The following is a 19,786-nucleotide window of genomic DNA, read 5'->3' on the forward strand; positions in this document are numbered from 1 at the left end:
AGGCAAGGTCAACTCACCAGGAAACCGATAGTGTTAATTTACACGCAGAATAACAAAATGACACCGAATAAGCAGTTCTCATCCAGAAAATACAAGAATACGATTCAGAATATAGATTTTGCAAAAAATATTAAAATAGAGATTTTTTTTTATTGATGGAATAACAAAAGTGCCTCTGTTTAAATAGTTTTCAAAATACAACTGTACAACTTACAATATATTCAAAATAATTATATACAAAATATTACCTTGTTTCAACATATGTGCTTCTGCCTAGCTATGTTTTAATTACAAACCTGGGACTGCATTTAAAAGGTCTCCTGTCCAGCATACATGTTGAATGCAGAGTGTTCACACTTCCATTGCTAAAACCAGTTGTGGAACAACCTTGAGAGAAGCCCAATCAGATTTTGGCAAAAAATATACATTTATCCTAGCCAGTGAGTAAACGTGAATGTGAGGCTAAGAGTCAGCTGTGGAACCTGAGAAAGATCAGCATAGCTGGTCAGTGACCGCTGGGAACTTCTAAAAACTTTCCGTTACTCCATATAAAGGCATCATTTTCCATAGAAGAAAAAAATGGAAGCATATTAGGGTACAATAAGTCATTGTAAAGATGGTATAAGAAAAATGTGGCAACCACCACCATTCACACCTTGTGCCCACCAGCATACAAGGTTTTTCCTTGGGACCATTTAACAGTCGCTGAAATGGTTCAACTGGTTTGATCTTCTGTGAATCTCTTCTAGAAAAATTTCCAACTGCTCTATCAACATCCGCTTTTTAAATCTAGAGATAAAGAAAAAAAAAAATGTAACATTAAACTTCAAAATATATATTTTTATTGAATTCCAGAAAGGGCAGAACCAAAACATTACATTAAAAATGTAGAAACATTAAGACATCCAGTTCATTATACCATGTTCAACATAAATACACAATTTCCTGAAGTACATAAATCTCAGGTAGGCATCGACCTAGATTAGAATATACCAGATTTTGCCTTCTCTTTTTGTTAAGTCAATAATGTGAGCTGCTAAGATAGGTATAGAGCTGCCCGCTCCATTTTCGTGAGAACAAGAGTAAAGAGTAGAAATGACAAGAAAAGGGAGGGGAGGGGGAAAGAAGTCTGGGATGGCGATGGCTTATGCTATTAGAGACCTAACATTACATTTCAAGGATTTCTCCTTCCCATCTGACAAACTGCTTTAGTGATTTGTACTAGCTTCCTAGCCAATTAAAGTCTACTTTAGGCTTTAATTTGTGATATAGATATACTGTAGATATCTCTCTCTCTATATCTAACCATCGAGAATATATACATTATATATATATATATATATATATATATATATATATATATACACACACACACACACACATATACATACACATATACATACACATACACACACATATACACACTCTGAGGGGAAGCACCGCGTTGACATCACTTCCCGTCTTGTGGAAAGCACACTAGAAACAGCGTTTTTCACATTCACAACTCCATGTTTATGCCTGTTTTTGGTGCAATTTTGTAAGTACCGATCCCCATGCGCAATAAATCTTTTTTATAACAGTACTTCACTATTAGTCCATCCTCTTTATTTTGGGTACCTGTTTGTCCAGATGAGAGCCTCCATTTGGAAATTTGTAATCTGATGACCTGACACCAAATCCACCATTCCGGGATATCATTTACAAGCCTGAAGTGACCCCTAGACTGAAAAGCTGGGGGTCGTTACAATCCGGTGAGTAGGAGACACATGAGGGGGTGTTACTGTACACCTGAAAAGTCTTGAAGCACTTTGCACTTTCCTAACTGTGGATCATTTCAGTCATATTTATTTGGACTTATGTTTCACTTATATTGTGTGTTGCAAGCACTGTATTTTCTTAATCAAATATCTTATACAGGTTTCGGGGCTGACATTTGGTAACTCGAACCTTCAGCAACCTCCACATATTTTTTATGGGATTAAGGTCTGGAGACTGGCTAGGCCACTCAAGGACCTTAACCACTTCCCGACCGGCGCATGCCAATGTACGTCGACAGAATGGCACAGCTGGGCAAATGGGCGTACCCGTATGTCCCTTTGAATTTGCCGCTGTGTCATTGAGTGCGCGCTGGCTGGGAGCTCCGTGAGTCGGGTCGCAGGTCCCGCGGACTCGATCGCCACGGGGATACCCGCGATCGCCTTAGGCAGAACGGGGAGATGCTTGTTTACATTAGCATCTCCCCATTCTGCCTAGTGACAGTGTCACTGATCTCTGCTCCCTATGATCGGGAGCAGAGATCAGTGACGTGTCACACGTAGCCACGCCCCCCCACAGTTAGTGTTTTTTGTCAGAAAGGCAATAATTTACACACAGGCCGAATGTCAGGCAGCATTGGCCGGTTTAATAGAAACCCACCGACATTCGGCCAGTGTGTACTGCAGCCAGGGGGCTTGACCGATAAAGGTCTGCTGATCGGCTCTCGATTAGCATTCTCAGCCTGTAGGGGGAGAGTTGGACTGTTAGTACAGCGGCTCCGACCTGAACTGTCAGGTTTTTTTTTTTTTCGTTCAACCCATGGGGCTGAACGAGAAAAAAAACTGGCAATGTGTACAAGGCTTTAGATCCTCAGTTATCTCAGAAGACATTTAGAGCTGAAGTAATTGGTACTACTTCCTCCAGAATCTTGATTTAGGGGTGTCTGGTAGAAGCAGCAACCAGGCATGCTGGAAAGTCCACAGGGTTATTAAGTATGGACACGGTTTGATCACGACATCAAACTTGCATACAATACGGGCACATCATTATGACGGGGTTGGCAACCTTTGGTACTTTCAGGAAGTGTTGGTGTTTTGTGAATGAGTGTGGGTTTAGGCACAGCAGTGGGACTAGTAGACCAAATGTGCTAGTCATAGGTAAAAACTACTGGGTTTGAAGATGGCTGACCAGTCCACCCTAATAAAGCTGATATTTCTGGGCTGAATCGCTCTTTGTCTTCATATTATTTATCAAGACTCTGTTGGAAGATCTTTGTTTCTGAACCACTGGTTCCCTGGCAGCCGAAGCCATTACACAGAGACTTAAACTATCAGATTCTCATTTAAATTTTACATTATCAGGAATATAGCAGACAGAGCCAGACTGCTTTTCCTGCAGCAAGAGGACCAACACTTGATTTTAGCATGTGATACAGCAAGTGAGATCTCACCACTGGGGATACAGAAGCCTGTGGGTGACCAAGTAAACTATTAAAAAGTTTTATTTATTTTTTCCCAGCAAAAAGCAGACAAAAATTACTAAACATCTATAGAACTACAATCTGAACATACTCTTGTAGTTAGGATGAAATCTTGTGAGGTGAGGGCTTCTCTAGTGTAATACCATACTAACAGGACTCCGAACAATTGCATCTTTTATGCACAATGACATCATTTGACTGATACTCATGATACACATAGCTAGTATATTTAATTCTGAAAAATTAACTACACAGCCTACCTTGCTGCCTCTTTGATGACATTTTGCAAAAAGAAAAGCCGTGTTTGTAGACTGCCTTGTACTTCTTGTAGCAAAGCAAAGATAGGCTCATACTCTAAAAACAAAGAAAACCCAATTATACCCTGCCAGCCGGTGTGCATTAATGCAATACATACATTGGTTACATAGAACATAATAAAAAGTAAGGTTTCTTTTTTTTAAATAAATCATGTGGTTTTAAATTAGCATTTTAGATTGTGGAAGAGAATTTTAAAAAAATATTGTAAATTACAAAAATGAATCCATGAATCAAGGCCATTTCTTTTTCTGTATATTTTTCCTAAATTCTGCGCAGCTTTAAATGGAGTAATTGTACTGATTTTACTATTTAAAGCGGATCTTCACTGCATCTGAGCACCACAAACTGAAAACACTAATTCATTTTTAATATTAATATTCAAAGCAAACTCCCCCATCCATCCATGTCTCCATGCTTTATTTTGTTGAGCCATCGCTTTGAAAATCACCTCCCTAGCATTTCTGGCTGTAGCCATCTTAAGAGCAAATGATTCATGTAGCATTTACTACTTTGAATCCATCTGCTCTCAGCTCAAGAATGCAGGAGAGTGAGCTTAGCTGAGAAAACCCCTCTTCCTCTCCTCCCCTCCTGTAGACTCAGGGAATGTATGACAATTTGCCTGAACAAGAAACCAGGAAGCCATTGAAGAAATATAAAATATAAATAAAATAAAAAAGTTTAACAAGTAAATATTATACTTTCCTGTTTACTAATGCTAGCAGCATGAGAATTAAAAACAATTAATGTGGATTGGGAGAGTTCCACTTTAACCAAGAAGGCGGCCTCTTTTATAGGCTGCATTTTAGAAATGCCTTTTTTGAACATGATCAAGGTTTAACCACAAGTCACTGAAGCCTCAATGCCTTCAATGCCCTGGCCAACTTTCGCAATGTCGTTGGTTAAAGGATAAGTTCACCTATCATAACATGTTTCATTTTACAACCATTGTGACAGCGCCTGTGGACCTTCTCCCTGCACCTGCTGCCACAATTTCCAAAGAGTGTGGCCGCACAGTTTTAAGGCTTAGCCTAACAGGAAATTATAGCCAGCAAGCAGTAATCACTGTAATTTGCACTGTTAGTATCAATAATGCTAAACAAAAATATCTTCATGAAAAATGATTCACTTTTATAATTAGTTACTAAAGCTCAACAAAACCCCTAGTAGTTCAGGGCACGAATATGCAACACCGGGTCAGAAAGAGGAAGTTACAAGTGATAGTTGTGATGCTCCAAAATTGATTGTGCTTATACTTACTCCTCCCTGGCTTCCTAATCTCTTTCATTATTCTAATTTTCAGCTCTGTGTTGACTTCCTCATAACTCCGGCACGGTCGCAACCTCCTCATCTTGAGCGAAAGTGCTGTTGTGTCATTTACAAAGCAGTTGCCCAAATTCTCAGACGGTTTTGGATTTTCAATAAACCGCTCAGTTTTATTAGTAAAACTATCAGAGTCGCCATCGTCAGCAGAATCGTCTGCACTCTCCAGAGAGTTCAAGGAAACTTGGGACAAAGTCTCAAACTGCTCTGACGTATCCATAAACAGATCTGGGGCAAGCTGGTCCTCGACATGGTTTTCAACTGCATCCGTCAAATTGTTATTAATAACAGGATCTGGAACAGAACACAACTCGTGTATTACTAACACAAAACCAAAAACAAAAAGTGGCTATTTTAGGTAAGAGATATGGGGCTAGCTTATATTTTGTGGATTGCATCACAAGGATTTTAAAGAAAGTGATAGGTCTAGTTAAATTACTCAGCACCACATCCCTACCAAATGTATAAAAAAATGAACCAAAAGAAGAAATAAGTGGGATTTTAAGTAATGCTGAAACCTTTTCTCAGAACAAACTAAACAAACATTTTTTGTATAAAAGTCAATACATTTTATTAAAAAATTAATCGTAAAATATACTGAGGTATAAAATCCCTAAAAAAACATAATTGTGGTTAAAGCAAACCATATTCAGCTAAACAGCACCCCCAAAAGAGCACCTCCCCTCAGATCACGTAATATAGGTATTAATGTACATCATGATGAATAACAAAAAGACATCAAGAAGAGGGTGCAGTATTCCAACATGTTACGCACTTTGAGCTTCTTCAGGGGTTCATGGGGTGCAGTCGAGTATGAAGAGGAGAATCCCACCCACCAATCACCAGTGGAGTACACCCAGATCTGGAAAGATTCTCACAACGCACCGCTTATGGCGTGGAGGGCAGAGGATGGAACATATGCAAGAATGACACCCAAAGAGCAGGCCCAGAGGTCTAGGGAGCATTATAAAAAGGAGGGACTAGAGCTTCTCAATCCTAAAAAGTCAGGTGGCCAAAAACCTGTATAAAATGAGGCATCCATGGAAGCATGTTTAGTTTGTTCTGAGGAAAAGGTTTAAGCACTGTTTAAAATCCCATTAATCACACAGAATTTTAGCAGATGTTTTGTAAAGCAGTAACTACCTAAAAGGGATCCTAAGGTTTCTACTGTTTATATCCGATGGGGAGCAAAAGATATTTAAAGGTACGCAAAACTAAAAACTGCAATAGAGTCACTTGCCCCAAATACAAGTAGCATTTCGTGTATGTTTTTTTTTTTTTTTTTTTTTTTTACTTTAGAGAAACATCTTTATTAAGTGGAAGTAAAGTCCACTTTCTATCTTATGCCTAAAGGTAAGTCTATAAGGCTTACCTGTAGGTACAGTCAACATCTCCAAAATGTGCACCGTTTAGGAGATATTTACTTTAGTAACTGCCAGTAATGTCACTGTGCTCTCAATAGACAGCATGCCATTGAGAGAGCTGTCTCACGAGCTTGACTTCCTCGTGCATGTGTGGGAGTGACATCATTGTGGCTCAGCCAAACTGTTGAAGCCTGCAAACCCGGAAGGAAGACCGGGTGAAGATGGAATCCCAGCCAGAGGCGAGAGTGCACCACTGGAGGAATACATTCTTTAGGCAAGTGTCATAATGTGCTAGTATGTGATGCATACTAGCACATTATGACATGAGCCTGCAGGGGGGACAGTTTTTTTTTAAATTTTACTACCGCTTTAAAACCTATACAAAGCTTAGTAAATGGGCATACTACAGTGTAAAATGGAGCCTGAAGCAGGAATAACTGAAAAACAAATCTGTGAAATTTTCTTACATAATTTTACTAACTTTTTGGTGCATAGGCAAGATCGGATATTTCTGCAAAGCTTAGGATTGTTAATTCTGGATGGACCCAGAGAGGTTGCAGAAAAAAGGTATAGTTGCCCTCAATTAAATTTGAGTAGGGTGAGTTTTATGCATAGCTTTCCACTGGTGACACACCTAACTAACTACTAACTGGGCAACATAAGGGACTTTCCAATCTGCTATAAAATACAGTTTACCTTCAATTGTTCACTCTGACACCAGAATGAAGAGATGTAAGGGAGAGAGGTACACAGTATGTCATTTGCTATTACTACAGCAATTAAAAGGAAACCTGTACTAAGATAGATATGTGGGCTACCACTGCTGATCTTTTGAAAATGCTAGGTACTGGCTTGTCTGGATGCAATGCTTTCTGGATAACAGCACAGGCTACCTTCAATGGTTCAGCTGCATCTCAGCAGAGACACGCTGCAAAAATGCCATAATTCAATATATTCTGCTTCCCAAATCCTTGTACTCCACAGACTGATAATTTCAGTATCAAGTGCATGCATTTGTTATTCAACATTTATTGTTAAACCTTTCAAGACTTTTAAAGTTATTTGAGAACGAGAAAGGTTTTCAAACCGAATCACTTGACCCTACCCAATCTGCTTTTTTACTACAGTTCAATAAGAATTCAGTTTATCAAAGTGGAATTAAACTCCATTTTCAAACTTGTACCTAGAGGAATGCCTACAAAAAAGGCAAACTGAAAGGTACCGTGAATATCTCCTAAACTTGCACTGTTTAGGAGATATTTACACAACATGCAGCCAGTGACGTCTCTGAAGGGACGGCATACTGTGCTGGACCTTCAGAACTCTGTGCTGGAGCCGAGAGCTCCAGCGCTCATGGGCCAGCCATTCATACAGCCAGAGCACGCAAAGCCGGAAAGGCAGTCCGGGAGAAGATGGCAGCGCTGCGTTAGAGGGCTCCATGTACAGGGAAGTCTGTCATAATGTGCTAGTATACGGTGCATACTAGTATATTGTGACTTAAACCTGCAGGGGTGCCAAATGTTTTTTTTTTTTCTGTCGGTTTACCGCCGCTTTAATGTAAGCATTAATACATACGTTTATGTTCATCTTCTGTTTTCGGTGAATCCGATGAACCTTGTGTAACAGATGGGGGACTTTTTCCTCCTATGTGATTGTTTACAACAGGAGACGCAGGCCGACTTCTTAGCAGAGGTGACATACATCGCCTCCTCTTTGGGATGCCACTCATGCTGGGCTCTCCTGGGCGCTTGTGCTTGCTTTGATGACCAGACACAAATTCATCTGCTTCATCAATCATCATACCCTGGAAAGATTAAACACAATGCCCACAATCAAGATAAAAAAAAAAAAAATAAAAAAAGTCACAGGAATTTTTCAGCAGATGTTATATCGGGGATTGTAACAGGTGTTGTGTTGCTATAAAGTATACCGTTTGACCGTTACCTTTTTGTCCAGTTTAAATGGATTTCCAAATGTGTGCAGTCTTTTTGGCTGGTCAGCATCCAGCTCTCTTAAGGGTGAAGGGATGTTTCTTAGATATTCCTGATAATTTCCCATTTGCACTATGGGTACGCTATGCAAATGATCTGTAGAGTTAACAAGGAAGTTAAGATGGAGAGAAAAAGGGGTAGAAAAAACAAACAAACAGGCTGTCTACAGGAGTTTAGATTTAGGCCTCTAAATGTGGACAAATGTAATCCAAGAAATAAGTAAAGTTGACCATACAGTGTTCTTTTTTTCATATAGAGGGCTGAAAAAAAAAAAAAAAAAAAAAAGTTCCCTCCATCCACGCAAAGGAGGCAGATGAAGGATTTCCCCCGCCAGGACATTAAAAATCTAACAGTGGTACCCACAGCTGTTAGAATACACTTATCAGTTGCTGCATCCACTAATCAAGAAATGTTTTTCAACATAGCCAAGCGATCGACTTCTGTTGAGCGAGACTGCCATACACTGATTGAAATCCATCCAGTTCCTGGTGAACTGTGGAAATTTCGATCAGTTTATGGCGATCGGTCTCCCTCCATCTATCTTAGAGCTGCAAGTGGTCCAGCAGTACTGAAACAGATGTAAAGCAACTGTTGGCCTTAACAGCCCGTAAGTCTTAATGCAAAACTTTGGTTAACTTTGAATAAATTGACAGCAGATATTTTATGGATGCCAGGAGTAAGAGTCTCTTATTCACTGAAGTTATGCTTGGGTGGGGGGGGCGCACACACTAAATAATGAAAGCCATAGGTCACAATTATTTGCACAGCAAAAAGGTAATGCAGATATAACTGAGCCATTATCCATTTAAATTACACAAATAGTGGATTTCTGACATTATAAATAGGCATATAAGAGCATTCCTCGACTTGTACAGAAGAGTCAAGGACGCTACATTTGTGGACAATTGGCATGATGTACAAGCCTTAAAAAAAAAAAACAAATGAAGCAAACAGGGCATGTGTTGTGTACCTCGCATTTCAACCTGAAATGAACACTTTAATATGTATTCTTATTTAACCACTTATTAACCGTTAGTTTACCTTAACAAGCCCTAATCAACTATTTCTTTTCTCCCCATAGCCATTTTTTATATTGCAATTTTTTCTGTCTAAGACTGGTTCTAAAGTCGAGACATTTTTTACATTTTACATTGTATTACCTGCATTAGGGTAAAAATGTCCCAGAAGTTGGATGCCCCCACTAAATACTTATCAGAGTCCTTTCTTGATCCAGCATTGTGCACATCTGTAGCGGCACTCTCCCCTTATCCGCTGAAAAACAGCGGAACTGTGCAGGGCTCCTCCACGTCACGCTTACAGTTTCCTGTGACTGAACAGACTACAAGTGCTGCCAACCATTGCAGCTGATGGCTTGTAGTTCTCAATGAACTGAGAAGATGCTGGTGATCGCTCTCGTAAGTTCATTGATTTTTCCTGACATTCAGTGACTGCCTGCCTTGATTGGAAATATGTGCAGACAGCTTACTGAGGACCCGCGGGTGCAATGCTTTACAGGATGCAATTTAATAATAAATGCACATTTTATCTGCAAAAATATGTGCATTTATTTATTTTATTTTTTACAAAAGATCAACTTAGTCTTTAAGACTTTACCTGGCAAAGCACCCTTTGTAAGTTTTAATGGGATTTGCAAATGCCAATTATTGCAAAGTGAGTTTAAGGGCTAGCGCAAAAAAACCCCCAAAAAACACAACAACCTGTCATTCTATATATCTAGCCGTGTCCACAGCACACAGCAAATTGCTTACCTTCGTCTTGCACGCTGAAGAACTTGCGAGTTGATTTGAGAAGATTTGTCCTCATTCTGGTCAGGTGATCCAGGAGACTACTTCTAGATATGTCATAAGCATTTCTAAAAGTCTGTGGTTTCAGATCCTGCACAAAGTAAACGTGAGTAAGAGTTACCCCAGAATAGGAAGGAAGAAAGGAAGTACACACAAGTCCTTACAAGTTCAAACAAACCTTATTCAGCAGGGCTATCTGGAAACCAGGAAACTCCTTCACATTTACATCAGACTGCCTCTGTGGCACTTCACCTGTAATTTCCTGCAGCAGCTCTTTAAAATCCTTCCTGGCAGCCAGTGAAGGTAGAGTTTTGCCATTTCTTACTTTGATACCGGTTTCCTGTGGACATTTTTTCCCGATGGAGCTTATAACTCGATCGCATTCCATTTTGGCCTACAAAAAAAAACAAAAAAAAAAACAAAACACTTCTTATACAGATTAACATATACATTTCTAATATGAAGCTGCACAAGAGGAGGTTTAGATGAAATTGTCACTATTTATTGAGGCTGGACTTAAAGTACCCTGTTTCCCTGAAAATAAGACCTAGCGTGATTGTTGGTGATGGCTGCAATATAAGCCCTACCCCCCAAATAAGCCCTAGTTAAGTCTTGTTTCCAGGGTGGGGCTTATTTTCTGGGAAACAGGGTAGGGCTTATTTGGGGGGTAGGGCTTATATTGCAGCCATCTCTGACAATCACGCTAGGTCTTATTTTCGGGGAAACAGGGTAGTAGCACCGGCTGCTACACATCTAAAATGTCTCCTAAACTGGGCACTTTTAGGAGATATTTACTGTATCTACAGGTAAACCTCATTATAGACTTACCTTTAGGTCACGTTCACACCTAAGCGATTTTCAGCTTGAAAAACGCTCAACAAGCCAAATCCCATTCATTTGGTTCCTGTTCACATATGAGCGTTCTGTCACATGAAGCAAAACGCCTGTTGCTGAAAAAGGTACACGAGCTTCTTTTTGGCAGATTACATGCGTTTTTGGCCCCATAGACTTCAATAGAAATGCCTGACTTTAATACAGGCAATGTGGTTGATACATGGTTATTGATCCATTTCAATACAACAGCATTCTTCTGAACGTCCTTATATGGGAATTAAAATAAGATATTAGATTTAACTTTAAACTGCAGAGAGGGTTCTTTACTGTAAGAGTGCCAAGGATGTGGAATTCCCTTTCACAGGCGGTGGTCTCAGCGGGGAGCATCGATAGTTTCAAAAAACTATTAGATAAGCACCTGAATGACCGCAACATACAGGGATATACAATGTATTACTGACATATACTGTAATCACACACATAGGTTGGACTTTATGGACTTGTCTTTTTCAACCTCACCTACTATGTAACTATGAACCACTTAACCCTCTAGGGCAACATAAAAAAAAAAAATTAAATAAAAAAAATGTATAAAAAAGGGCCCTGTTGCTAATAAGGAAACTATATGAGACAGTGGAAAACCCTTAAAATGCTGTCTACTCAAGTGCTTATTCTGTACTCTCTGGGACCTCAAGAAGCCAGTATCTTGCAGAATGAGAGACTTGAGATTTTTCACAGTCATACAGGAAGATGGCAAACCAGTCAATTGCTTTGATGAGAATCTGAGACTATTAACGGTCACCACCAGTCACCCTCTGAGCAACTTTGGAGTCCTTACCATTTAGGTTACTTGGCAGCTTTCAACAATGTATCCAAGCCGCAGAAATTACTCCTTGTTGCCACGAGCTATGAACAGAGTTCAGGGGTATGCTACGAACAGAGTGGTGGGTTCAGGGGTGTGCCACCTTAAACCAAAAATGACTCACTTTTCAGAAAAAAAAAAAAACCTCACCCCTCCCCTAGTACAGAGTTCTCCCATCCCCATCTTTGACAGGATTGAATTCCCTTTATCCAATGTAAATCCTATTCCTCTGCCATCACAAACCCCGTCGCACCCCCTCCTCCCCACCTGTATAAATGGCACTATAATTTATTTAATACCACCCCTCAAATTTCCCATCAATACAGACTTCAGATGCAGCACGGCTTGATGCAGGAAGGAAAGTACTCCCCCCCCTTGTGGTCTGTCACGAGAGATGGTAGAGCCGAGAAAGGAGCGGTGTGGAAGCTTCTTCGGCTCTGTTACACACAGAGCGGGAGACGGGAGATGATGCGGCAGGTGCCAGTAAAGCCTGGGTGCCGGACGCTAGTGGTGACATTGGTGCCCGGCACCCCCCTCCCCTTTTTCGGTGCTGCACCTGAGAACCGGGGGGAGGAGCAGGTTTCATTGAAGCCACACAGAGGAATGCTGTTACTTCTAAATACAGGCTTCTGTGTTAGAAGTGACAGTAGTGAGCAGGAGCTGTCTTCACGGGAAGAACAACGGAGCTGAAGAGAACAGCGGAAATTTTGACAAGGACGACGAGAACACAGCTGCGTCCCTCCCAATGTGGAGTCCGGGGCAGATGGGGAGACACCCCCCAGTTTCGGCCCTGAATAAATAATTTTAATAGAGATATCTCTCTCTATCTATATTTATATATTGGCTAAAGATGAGAATCACAATTTTTTGCTTAGAATAAAGATCCCGATTCTCGCGGTGTAACATCTTTCACATTCTACAAAAAAAATTGGGCTAACTTTACTGTTTAGTTTTTTTTAAAATTCATTGAAGTGAATTTTCTCCCAAAAAATTACGTTTGAAAGACAGCTGCGCAAATACAGTGCGACATAAAATATTGCAACAAGCGTCATTGCCTAGGGTCCAGTGGAAGCTGGTGGGTTTTTTTTTGGGGGGGGTGCAGCACTAGCACAACTGACAGCTATACTCCCCCCCGCAGCACTAACAACCCCCCTCCACCACCCGCTGTCCTTACCATGGATGCAGGCGGTGAGAGCAGCGTTCAGAGCTGCTGTGGCCATCTTCCAGCGTGGCGTGCTCCAGTGTCCTCTCCGCGGTGCTTTTCCTCTCTGCTCCTCTCGGCGTCCAATAGGATCGCCTGACGTTTTGGCCAATCGGAAAACTGGTTTTACTACCCGCTTCCCAGTTGGCTGGGAGGAGGATCAGTGTTGCAACAGCGAATAATCATTCGCTGTTGCAACACACCTGGGTGGGCTTCGGACCCATCCGCTGCGAACCGAGCTTAAGCTATTTTGAAGCCTATTAGAGCCTATAGCTGTAATCAGGTGGTTAAAAAAAAAAAAACCTGGCTGCTGTAGTTCATGTGCCCGGTAAGGGGCAGGACACCAATAGTGGGTGGCCGTGGATAGATTCATGGTATGCATGAATCGATCCACTGCATATAGGGGGTGGAGAGGAGAGCGCGGGCGGCATCCCTAATTGATGGGCCGCCACTGCTGGGGTCTCTGTTAAAAAAAATAAATACACACATATATATATATATATATATATATATATATATATATATATATATATATATATATATATATAATATGTTTGGGGGTTCCAAGTAATTTTATAGCAAAAAATACTGATTTAAACTTTGCAAGAAACAAGTGTCAGAAAAAGGTTTAATCTTTAAGTGGTTAAACTTCCTTCATTTACAGACAGAAGTTCATTCCTTTAATCTAAGAACGAAAAGTTACAATGTTTATAGTTATCTACCAGCTCAGAAAATGTTGTGAAGAACTTGGCTGCCTGTTTTCTTTTTTTTTTTTGCCAGCTGAGTGAGCAGAGAAATCTACACTTGTTACATGAATGAATCGGGAAATTCTGCATAGAGATCGTGAGGGGGGTTAAATCAAGATCACGATTTTTTTTAACGTTTTATCATGCAGCTCCAATATATACATTATTATGTACACACACACACATACTGCGTAAATTGACAGCACTATACAAGTACCTGTAATAAAGAAATGCAACCTTTAAAAAGGAACTACATTGCACTTGGTAACCGGTAAAAACCTATAATGCTGGAATCCTTAGCTTAACTGCTGCAAGTGTGCATACATCAACTCACAAGCTCAGTTACGGAGCTAATGTGTTGAAATTTGAAATAGCCGATGATGTCTAATCTACCTAATAATGTCAATGTGCATCTGATTTCATCAACTATTTTTGCCAGCCATTTTTTAATATAGTTCAGTGCAGCATTCATACATTGCCTGGATGCCAGCAACAGTCTGCTAAGCAAGGCACTGGATCAGATTTGTAGTACCCTTTATCCAGCTAACTAGGTCAACACACAGAATAGCATTCATTCAGCATCCTGGCACCTGTCACTGGGCCCTCAGTAACTGATCAGCAGTGATAGTGACAAGGCAAAAACAGGGTTTCAGTAACATCATGCCCCGTACCTGTTGGCTAAGTTTTTTGAGGTAGGAGACAATGCTGTAGCTTAATCCATATTCCATGTTTTCTGGAATGAGGCTTGGAGCACCCATCATTCTTAGGGCTTTCCTTAGAGGCTGAAAAATAGAAAGAAGAGACTCAGCACCAAAACAAGGACAAGCAACAAGCTTAAAAATATTTCTTGTAAACCGTGACTTAAAGTGGTTGTTAACCCACTTCTTTGAAATTTTCTTATCCCCTCTGTACCTTAACATGTGTGCCTGTGTTCTGTAAAAAATCTGCCGATCTGTACCGATATAAGCTGCGCTCTGGGCGCACAACAGATTCCTCTCTCCGGCTCACAGCTGCTGTGGGCGGGGCCGAGCCATCCCACTGAAGTCAGCCGGGGAGGAGGGGGGAGAGAGCCGACAATCAGCTGAGCGCCTTGAGTTGCGCTCATACAAGGTACAGATCGGCGGATTTTTTACATTAAACAGGCACAGGGACACATGTTATTAAGGTACAGAGGAGATTAGATTTCAAAGCAGATACGAGAGGAGCAGGAGCTGGTACAAGCAGGGAGGGGAGAGGGGAGGAGGAGGACAGAGGACACAGACACAGGGAGAGCTGCAGAGAGCAGGGCTGCGGCTGACGGAATCACGCAAACGGGCCACAATGTCAGGGCTCAGCAGCCATGATTATTGTGGTCTTTTTGCAGAGGGGAGGGTATAGTCAGGCAGGATCAGCCAGGTTTTTTAGGGTATACAGGGGGCCAAACGACACAGCACAAGCACTGCTTTAAAGGACAAGCACATGCTTTAAAGGAATAGTATCTGGGTTTGTTTTTTTTTGGGGGGGGGGGTTAACAAATGCTTTAAATAGCCATTTTACAGACAAAACACTTACTCCAATATAGTATGGTGGCATGGTTTTCAAGTAGTTTTCAAAAAGTTGTCTCCACTTTAAAGATGGTTTAGCCTTGTGTAGTTTAAACAAGTCGTCTGAAGGAATTGGGAAAAAAAAATAAAAATCACTTAGCTCATTTAATGACAAGGACATTTCTTTTTTGCTTATTTTAAGTTTACGTTATTTTTTTATTTAACAAAATCTGCACTGGATACAAATATGTAGGCTGCTATCGGTGGTTTCTGAAAAAAAAAAAATACTAGTTTTTCGGCTGTTGCTGGTTTTAAAACATTCACTGCCACATGCTATTCAGAGCAAACGACAGATCTGCATAGTTGCTTTGGAAAAGTAAAATATTTGAAGCTGGAGGATCAGCATGTCTACAAGGCAGTTTGCTTCTTCAGAGAGGTAAGCAGCCGACATATGGACCTCCATGCAGTATGTCTGAAGGCTCTCATTTACCCAGATCTTGGTATATCTAATAGAAGGTATTCACATTAACTGAAATTGTTCTGCAATGCTGATATTTTTTAGCGTCTCCAAGCCACTTCCATTCTAACGAGCGTCAGCAAGATACCTCTGCATTTATATCCACACAGGTAGCACAAACACTCTGATCCAATCACCATGGTTGCCCAAGAACAGGATGCTGGGGTATCTTTCTAAAATCAGAACTGAAGTGGCAGCTTAGAGAACCTAAGTGCGGTTCACACTGCTGGGGCTTTGAAATCAAGCTACTTTAGCACCATTTCAAAGCCTCAGATCAGTGTGATTCGCACCTCTGATTTCATTGTGGCGTGCCACTTTCGTTTAGTTTAACAGAAGTCTATGCAAGTTGCAATGAAATCGGAAAAAAAAGTAGCGCAGGAACCTTTTTCAAAGTCACTGCAACATGAGTAGTGGCAAATTTGAACGGTTCCACTGGCGGCAATGGGGTGCGACTTATCATGCGATTAGGAACTGTCAAATCACATGACAAATCACACAGGTGTGAACGAGGGCCAAATGTCTCCAGCATTAATTGTGCTGAACTACTAATAGGTATAAGCACAGGTGTACTTGATTGCCTACAATTAAAGTGACACTAAACTCTGGTTAAAATAATGTTATTTGAGTATGTATTCTTACCTTTAAAAAAAAAAAAAAAAAAAAAAAAAAAAAAGAACTAGCCACCTTTTTTGGTGCTGTGATCGGACTTACTGTTAGAGGATGGCTATGTTTGTTCTCAATGGGCCCACAATATGTAGGTGTGTGGCCACCCTCTCTTGCTCACTCCTGAGATGGACTATGGGATTTGTAGGTACAAAAGAGCAGGACACATGACTGCAGCCAATGTGCGCTGCTCGTTCCCACAAAAAAAGAAAGTGAAGGAGAAAAGCAAAGGTTCGGGAGCTCAATGAGAGATAGTTATAAGGAAGCAGAAAAAACACAATAAGAAAATGTTATCAAAAATAGATTACAGCGCCATTAAGCAGTGGACAAACATGGATCATTTTGGAGAATAAGGATTTCATTTAGTGTCACTTTAAGGTTGAGTTTGAACGATTCATGTTGCAGCTGTCCCACCCCCTTCAACCACAGTATTTATATATGTCCTGAAACTTACCTAATAAAGGGAGAAGAACAGGGTAGTTATAAGGCATCACAAACAAATTGACACAATTCAGGGCGGTGCTAGCTTTCAGGTAGCCAAAGGGATGGCCAAGTTCACTGTACTTAGCACTGTTTGCTACAAATACCTGGTTGATAAAACAAAAAAAATAAGGGTCATCAAGCTGCTTGCATCGTCAGTTCTCAAACACTTTCACCAAAGTCTGCTTGCCACAGAAAACACCCTCACCTATTCTACGCATTAGTGAATAGCAGGAGGCTTTAAAGGCTCAGATCACTTTGTCAGTTGTCCCTTAAGTTAATGTGAAAGGAGAAAAATGGGCAAGTGTAAGGATTTTAGCCGCTTTGACACGGGCCAAAATGTAATGGCTAGACCCATGCTGACCCACAGCCAAAAGTGCCTACAATAGGCATGTGAGCATCAGAACTGGACTGCGGCAATGGAAGAACGTGGCCTGGTTTGATGAATTATGATTTTACATCACGTGGATGGCTGGGTGCATGTGCATTGCTTACATTGGGAATAGATGGCATCAGGATGCATTATGGGAAGAAGGAAAGCTAGCAGAGGCAGTGTGATGCTTTGGGCAATGTTCAGCTGGGAAACCTTGGGTCCTGTCATTTATGTGGATGCTACTTGACATGTACTATCTACATAAACATTGTTGGTTACCACGTAGACCCCATCACGGAAATTGTATTCCCTGATGGCAGTGGTGTCTTTCAGCAGGATATTGCATTCTGCCACACTGCAAAAATGTTTTGAAGAACGCAAGTAAAGGTGTTTTCTTGGCCACCAAATTTTCCAGATCTCAGTCCAATTGAGGCTCCAACTTGCAGGTCTTAAACAACAAGTTCACCTTTTTTAACATGTTACACCTATATTCAGGGTGTAACATGCAACATGCTACGAATGGACTGGCCCCTGCAATCCCTCAAAATCCCCGCTGTGACAGCTAGCGGGGTTCTTCTCCCTCCCCGCTAGCTGTCACAATGTTAAAAACATGTAGCTGAGTGGGGCTCCGCCCGCATTACCGATTAACAGGGCTCTGGGCATGGAAAACTACAGCCTTTGCACTGTGGAGCACCGTGGTAGTTCATTCATGCTTCCTGTCAGACTGCATTTGCTTACCCGTATGGGATGTACAGGCAAGCAGATACACTGGCAAATCTGCTGTAAACCTGCATGGCACCAGTGATCTGCTGATCACTAGTGCAATGCTTTACAGGCTCAAGAAAAATGAAATAAATGCACATTTAATTGCAAAAAAATGTACCTTTATTATTGTAGCGCTGGTAGATTTATGATCTACCATCTGATAGGTAAATTTAGTGAGTTGCTCGTTATAGGAAGTTAGATTTGCCTCTGTTCCAGCTTGGCTGACGTTGCGTGTGATTCCACACCGAGCCAGTGGGTGTCGTTACCCTTAGCTGGTGTTGGAAAAGCAACGTGTCGAAGCGTATGGGTGCTCCTCTGTCCCGGAGACAACTCTGTGGAGGTGGTCCTCCGAGTTGTATTCTGGGAGAGGGTATTTATGGGACAGACGCCATGTTTAGGGGTTCGTTTTACAGCCACCTGCTGGCCCTCCTGGCCGACAGGTATGTGATAGAGTGCTACCTCGTGGTCCTCCGTTCCAGAGGCTCGCGTCGCTGCGGCATGTGGGTGGGCCCAGAGGTCTGTCTGGGGCCTACCACAGCAGTCGAGGAATGGTCCTGAGCTGTCTATCCAGAGTGAAGAAGCTGGACAACCGAGGAGATCCCAGGGGAGGACCAGTCTTGGAGAGATCACGTAGAGTGCTGGTCTGGAGAGGGGCCTGGTGACTCGGTTGGAGGACGTATCCTGAAGTAGTCTTATTACATAGTACTGCCGGGTTGGCTTAGAGGTCCAAGTACTGTGTCTGACATTCACCGCAAACCAATACATCCTGTGGCAGAGGATCGTACGGGTTTATTCCAAAAAGGTCTGTCAGAGACTTTTGTTCGTGCTACGTACTGGCTGCTAGGCAAGTGAGAGAGGCCTATCCAGGCGGGCAAAGATCGTGTCCCACAAGGGGATCGCATTCAATTACAGTATTCAACTTTAAAGGACGTTCTAAAGAATCCTAAAGAAAAGGTATTTGAGCTTCCCTGCAGTTTCCCTCCTGCCTCTTTCCTGCTACTTTCTTCGTTACTTGGTTCAATAAAGCATTGAAAACGTTCTCAAGTGTTGGTGCTTGTATCGTCCAGAGGTAAACTCAACAGAACCCTAAACCCGGTGCCAGTGAAACAGAGGTATCGAGAGTGAAGGTAACAAGCCCGCTTAAACCAGCAGCTCCACCAAGAGTTATTGCTACATTATTTTTTGCCAAAAAGTAAACTTATCCTTTAAAAGATTGTTCACTGGGGGCTTGGTGCCAGATACCACAGCGTACCTTCAGAGGTCTAGTGAAGTCCATGCCTCAACAGGTCGGAGTTGTTTTGGCACCATAAGGGGCTGTTTTGGGGGCAAAGGGGGCATCTATTCAATATTAGGTAGGTCATCAAAATGTTATGGCTGATCAGTGTATTTTTGCAGGAAAAAAGTGCATTTTTTTTTTTTTACTCTTGGAGCCTGCAAAGTATCAGTGAATTGGATTTGCACCATGTTATATCCAAAATATGGGTGTAACAAGTAACCTGGTGCAAAACTTGATCTTAGCCTTTAAATAACTTACACGTACACATTTAGATTTCATTTTTACATAACATTATAGTGAGGAAGAGACCTTGAAAGTGGAGTTCATCAAGAGCTTCTACCCATAACTGAAGTAACACTATTGGATATACAGAACATCAAGATAAAATTCACTCTTAATGGATTACCCTAGTTTAACAGAGCCAAGTTAACATAAAACCACCATACTGTGGGACTTACCAAAATGCAAGCCACTAAGAGCACTGAAAAAGCAGTGCCAATCTACTGACAAAGA

General features: G+C 41.4%; 1 protein-coding gene across 4 annotated transcripts in view; it reads right to left on the reverse strand.

The window, feature by feature from the left end:
• Positions 1 to 116: 116 nt before the first annotated feature.
• The window catches only part of INTS6 (integrator complex subunit 6), a 133,217-nt gene continuing 113,547 nt past the window's right edge, over positions 117 to 19,786 (reverse strand). For all 4 annotated transcript variants that reach the window (XM_073613240.1, XM_073613239.1, XM_073613238.1 and 1 more), the window contains 10 exons: positions 16,834 to 16,966; positions 15,228 to 15,322; positions 14,348 to 14,458; positions 10,212 to 10,427; positions 9,998 to 10,124; positions 8,182 to 8,324; positions 7,813 to 8,041; positions 4,811 to 5,167; positions 3,496 to 3,589; positions 117 to 789 (listed from right to left, as the gene is read on the reverse strand). In XM_073613240.1, coding sequence (XP_073469341.1) covers positions 696 to 789; positions 3,496 to 3,589; positions 4,811 to 5,167; positions 7,813 to 8,041; positions 8,182 to 8,324; positions 9,998 to 10,124; positions 10,212 to 10,427; positions 14,348 to 14,458; positions 15,228 to 15,322; positions 16,834 to 16,966 — 1,599 coding nt within the window. In that variant the 3' untranslated portion in view covers positions 117 to 695. The remainder of the gene's footprint in view (positions 790 to 3,495; positions 3,590 to 4,810; positions 5,168 to 7,812; positions 8,042 to 8,181; positions 8,325 to 9,997; positions 10,125 to 10,211; positions 10,428 to 14,347; positions 14,459 to 15,227; positions 15,323 to 16,833; positions 16,967 to 19,786) is intronic.

The sequence above is a fragment of the Aquarana catesbeiana genome, linkage group LG02 (genome assembly GCF_042186555.1).
Source record: "Aquarana catesbeiana isolate 2022-GZ linkage group LG02, ASM4218655v1, whole genome shotgun sequence".
Lineage (NCBI taxonomy): Eukaryota > Metazoa > Chordata > Amphibia > Anura > Ranidae > Aquarana > Aquarana catesbeiana.